Here is a 5,603-nt window from a genome sequence, read left to right as displayed (position 1 = left end):
CGGGGTTGCCAACTGGGAAAACAAAGTAGAGCCACACATAAAAATTTGAACCATTTAGGGACATCTAAACCATTAGAGCTACTACACATGGACTTAATGGGACCTTCTAGGATTCAAAGTTTGGGTGGAAAACGATACATTCTGCTTATTGTTGATGATTTTACTCGTTTTGTCTGGAGTGCTTTCTTACGTAAAAAAGCTGATACCTTTGATTCTTTTTCTGAAATCTTTTTTCGTCTTATGAATGAAATGAATGATAAAATTGTACGCATTCGAAGTGATCAAGGGGGAGAATTCATAAATTCAAAATTTGTTGATTTCTGTGTTTCAAAAGGCATCAAACATGAATTCTCTGCTCCCTATACACCACAACAGAACGGAGTGGTTGAACATAAAAATCGGGTTGTTCAAGAGATGGCCGTGTTATGCTTCATAGCAAGAAAGTTGCACTACACTTCTGGGCTGAAGCAGTTAACACGGCTGTCTATGTGATTAACCGTATCTATTTACGCCCGGGTACTTTAAACACTCTGTATGAATTGTGAATTGGTAGAAAACCGAATATTAAATACTTTCGTGTCTTCGGGAGTAAATGTTTTATCCTTCGGGATCGTGAAAATCTTGGAAAATTTGACTCCCGAAGTGACGAAGGAATTTTTCTTGGATATTCTACTTCTAGTCGTGCATATCGTGCGTACAATTTACGTACTAAGACGGTGATAGAATCCATTAATATAAAAGTAGATGAAGCTTCTTCTGTAAGCTCTTCAGTGAATGGTTCTTCTACTTCTGTGATGAGTGATGATGATAATGATTCTCCATTTAACTTGCCTGTGATTGATGAAATTTCTGTGCCTGATATTTCTGCTGAAACTATTGACACTGTTGCATCACATGATTCATCTGAAACCCCTATCACCTCATCTGAACTTACACCTGTGAAAGATCATCCATTGTCAAATGTTATCGGAGACCCTCTTACTGGTGTGAAAACTCGGAGACAGCTTCAGTGTGAATTTGCTTGCTACGTTTCTCTAGTTGAGCCAAAGAATGTTGATGAAGCTCTTCTCGATGAATACTGGATTAATGCTATGCAAGACGAACTTGGTCAATTCACGCGTAATGATGTCTGGGAATTGGTGCCACGTCCTGAGCAACAACACATAATTGGTACCAAGTGGATTTTTAAGAATAAGAAAAATGAGGATGGTACCATTGTTCGAAATAAAGCAAGACTAGTTGCTCAAGGCTACTCACAAGTTGAGGGAATAGATTTTGAGGAAACCTTCGCCCCGGTTGCTCGTCTTGAATCAATTCGTATTCTGTTTGCGATCGCCTGTCATTTTAAAATTACTCTTTTTCAAATGGATGTTAAAAGTGCTTTTCTAAATGGTTTTCTAAAAGAGGAAGTCTATGTTGAACAACCAAAAGGTTTCATAGATTCAAAATTTCCTAATCATGTTTTTCGTCTGAAAAAGGCACTTTATGGTCTTAAACAGGCTCCGCGGGCATGGTACGAGCGTTTGACAAAATTTCTTTTGGAAAAGGGCTACAACCGAGGGGGAGCGGATAGAACTCTTTTTGTTAAACACTCGAAAGATAATTTCATCGTGGCACAAATTTATGTTGACGACATCGTCTTTGGAGCAACTAAGGATAAGGATGCCAATGATTTTGCAAAGTTGATGACAAGCGAATTTGAGATGTCAATGATGGGGGAGCTTAACTATTTTCTTGGACTTCAAGTCAAACAAACTAAAGATGGAATACACTTGTGTCAATCCAAATATGCGAAAGATTTGGTTAAGAAATTTGGATTGGACAATGCAAAAGATTTTGACACTCCAATGGGTACAAGTAATAAAGGACTTGGATTGAATTCAGAAGGACCGAGCGTGGATGAGAAACTGTACAGAAGCATGATTGGGAGTCTGTTGTACTTGACTGCGAGTAGACCAGATATTGCCTTCAGTGTTGGAATTTGTGCTCGCTATCAAGCTAATCCTAAGGAAATTCATCTAAAAGCGGTCAAAAGGATTATTCGATACGTTAAAGGTACAATTGCTTATGGTCTCTGGTATCTGATGGGAACATCTCTTGATCTGATTGGATACTCAGATGCAGACTGGGCTGGCTCTGCAGATGATCGGAAAAGTACTAGTGGCGCGTGTTTCTCCCTTGGACACTGTCTTGTCGCATGGCACAGCAAGAAACAGAACTGTATTGCATTATCCACTGCCGAGGCTGAGTATATTTCTGCTGGTAGTTGCTCTACTCAGTTGTTATGGATGAAGAGCTTACTGAGCGACTATCGGATCCCATCCACCACTCTTACTATTCTTTGTGATAACACAAGTGCAATTAATATTTCTAAAAATCCTGTCTTACATTCTCGAACGAAACACATTGAACTCAGATATCATTTTTTAAGGGAACTAGTCGAATCAAATCTTCTTCATCTTGAATATATTTCTACTGAAAATCAGCTTGCTGATATTTTGACAAAACCTTTAGATCAAAAACGCTTTCTACATTTGCGAAAGGCTATTGGTATTCCATCTAGAGGTAGTCTACGGGCCATAGATCTTGCATAAACTTGTGCATACATGTCGTTCTTACATGATCATTTTTGAGATATCCGTGATACTATTTTCATTATGTTATAATATGTTAAGCTTGATCAACGTCATTTTTATTCTCTGTGTCATATTTTGTTCAAAAGATAGATTCATTCAAATTCGATTTTAGTATAATTTGCTAAAGTCAACATCTCTTTCTTTGAACTTTAAACATTGTCTTTGTCTTGTTGAATTATGAGCTATGATATGTATACCGAGTTCCCTATTTTTGAACTTGAGATAATATCGTCAACTTGAGAGTTGCACTTATTTAGGGGGAGTCTTTCCTGGAATTAAATTAGAATGACAAAAGATGTGGAAAGAGTTACATCCCTCATGGGAGTGTGAAAACTACCACCACATGGAGGAAAGAGCTACCACTCCGGTCGTCCGGTCAGTGTGTGCAACTACCACATGTCTGTTTAAAGCATCTCTGTTGATGAAGAAGCCAACAATGTCCTGTGATATATATATTAAAAAAAAAAAAAAGGAGGTTTAAAAGCGGTGCTTTGGAGATGATAAAACATGAGTTATTTACAATACATCTCCTATGTGATATAAGGTTGATAGTGAAAAAATGCTCAAAGAGCCACTCCCTCGTCGAATCTTGTCCATAACTCAATTTGATAATCTTATCTTAGTTTCGTGATTATGGGATCTTCTATTCCTCTATTTAGCAATTATGAAGACAATACGAGACGATTAGTTTTTAGATCTTGATTGATGTGTGGATTTTAGCATTATACCCATTTAGAATTTAATTCGTCTATTTGTTCAACGAATCTTGACACTTTGAATATTTTTGAAATTGACTTTGTTTACCATATTTATAAAATTTATATTACATGTCATTGGATTTTTTTTTTAACATAAATAAGGGGGGGGAAGAATTTTTTTTTCGGTACGGGGACCGGTCCCCTGTCTTGAAGGACCGGTCCCTCCGCCCGACCCCATATACGAATGTTGGTTCGGTCTCTCTCCTACTTTACCTTTTTGTCTAAAACTCCTCCCTCGACCGGCCTAGGGTTCCAGAGGATGTTTGCTCTATTTCTTCCCGTTTTTCCTTGCTTTGATTGGTACGTTTTCTTTTTAGAGTTTATTTTTGCACATTTGTTCCGAGAATGTGTTAGTGGGATTTGATCTGTGATTTTGTTCAGTTCCTTGTTTCTACACACTGATCTTTACTATATCCTCATAATCCTTGATCTGTTCATGCATTACTTCACTCTCTTGATGCATTTTTTTTTTGGCCCTAGGTTTCATCTGTGTTTTCTGTTTTTTTTTTTTAAAAAAGGGAAGTGAATGATATCTGTGTTTTATTTTTAACTTGTTGAAACAGGGATCTTTTTCGAAAACAAAATGTATTCCTTTTTGCTTGCTCTTGTGTTCCTCATGGCTGGTGGTGGTCGAGGTGGTAAGCGCCAGCGTACTTCGACTCAACAACCTGTCGAGCCACCAGTTGAGGATGTCGGCAGTGAATATGCTCCTGATGAAGAATCAGAAACTGAGTCGATAGATTCGGAAGCATTCTCTCCAGAAGTGTTGTCGACGAAGAAGAAAGGGAAGGAAAAGGTAGTTGCAGAAAAGGAGAAAGGACAGAGCAAAGCCAAAGGGAAAGGAACGGAAAAATTGACATATTCTCGTAGTAAGAAGAAGACTGGAGGTATTGAAATTCGTGAACCTACAGCTGATGTACCTCGCCGCAGTACTCAGGGAGGCAACGTTGATCCGAAGAGACGTTCAATGTACTCTTCGAAGAATTGTATTGGTGAGCGGCACGTTGGAGTTCAGAACTTAATTGAACGAGTTCCTGGTCTTCAAGCCTTGTTTGAGAACGGAGGTCTCTATGAAATTAGCGATTTTCCCGAACAAACTAGATATTGTTTGGAATTAATTCGGGAGTTCTATATGAGAGCGGGATATCTGGAGGATTCCGATGGTGGACCGTTCATTTTTAAGACCTCTGTGCGTGGCATCGAATTGACAATTACGCCTGAAACTATTGCTTCTGTTCTTGGTATGCAGGCTCGGACTGATGGAATTGAATATTTGCATGCTGGTTTTGATGCGGTTCGAGATTGGCGTCTGGTTATGAATGGTGTATGTTTGCCCAACGTTGAACCAAATGGCATTTGTGTGATGTCGAAGGAATTAAAGATAGAGTTTCGTTTCTTGAATTTTGTGGTCTGCTACAATATAATGCCGTTGGCTAACACGAAGGTGGTGCGTTGGGATCGCATGCTTTATATGTATTTGGTGGGTCAGCCGAATGTGGTTCGTGATAGGAAGATCAATCTTAATGTTCCATTTTTGGTTTGGCGCCGTATGGCTAAAGACATCAAGACTTCTAGTCAGTCAGAGAGGTTGCCTTATCTGTTAATCATAATGCGGATTCTGAGGATGTTTGATGTGGACACGAGATGTTCGTCATATGAACATAGTCTGGGCGTGATTAGTGAAACTACGTTCATTAAATCTGCGGTGCAGCTTCAGTCGCAGCGCTCTCCTCCACGACGTTCGTCTCAACAGCGTTCCACTCCACCTCCTGGTCCTTCTCGTCCTTCGGCAGAGGTGTCTGAGGAAGAAATGTCTGTCTCTTCTGTTTATCAGGAACAACAAAGGTTATCTCTAGAGCAAGAACGGATTTCGGCGAACTTCGACGGATTTCTGAGGATCAGGCTCGCATGGTTGCTGAGCAGGAGCGCCTCACTAGGCAAGTGAGCAAGCTTCGTCGTCTGATGAGAGCTATCTTTGACAAACTAGGGTGTTGTAGCGCGGATCTTCCTGCGCCTGGTGCTGATTCCGACTGAGCTCGTTTTGGCGTTCTCTCATTTTGGTCATTTTGGTGGTTTCTTGACAAAAAGGGGGAGAATGATGATGATGATGCTTATGATGCAACTTTACTTTTATGTGACTTTACTTTATTTTATGTGACTTTACTTTATGTGCTTGATGAACTATGCTTGAACTTTGATTAGGATGTAA

General features: G+C 39.5%; 1 protein-coding gene across 1 annotated transcript; it reads left to right on the top strand.

Moving 5' to 3' along the window:
• LOC109713230 lies at positions 777–5,339 on the top strand. The gene is made up of 2 exons (XM_020237227.1): positions 777–2,565; positions 3,958–5,339. The coding sequence occupies exons 1-2, from the start codon at positions 795–797 to the stop codon at positions 5,337–5,339; spliced, it is 3,153 nt and encodes a 1,050-aa protein (XP_020092816.1). The 5' UTR covers positions 777–794.

This window comes from Ananas comosus, linkage group 7 (genome assembly GCF_001540865.1).
Source record: "Ananas comosus cultivar F153 linkage group 7, ASM154086v1, whole genome shotgun sequence".
NCBI lineage: Eukaryota > Viridiplantae > Streptophyta > Magnoliopsida > Poales > Bromeliaceae > Ananas > Ananas comosus.
Note: the sequence above shows the minus strand (reverse complement) of the source record. Positions and strands in the feature narration are given on the sequence as shown.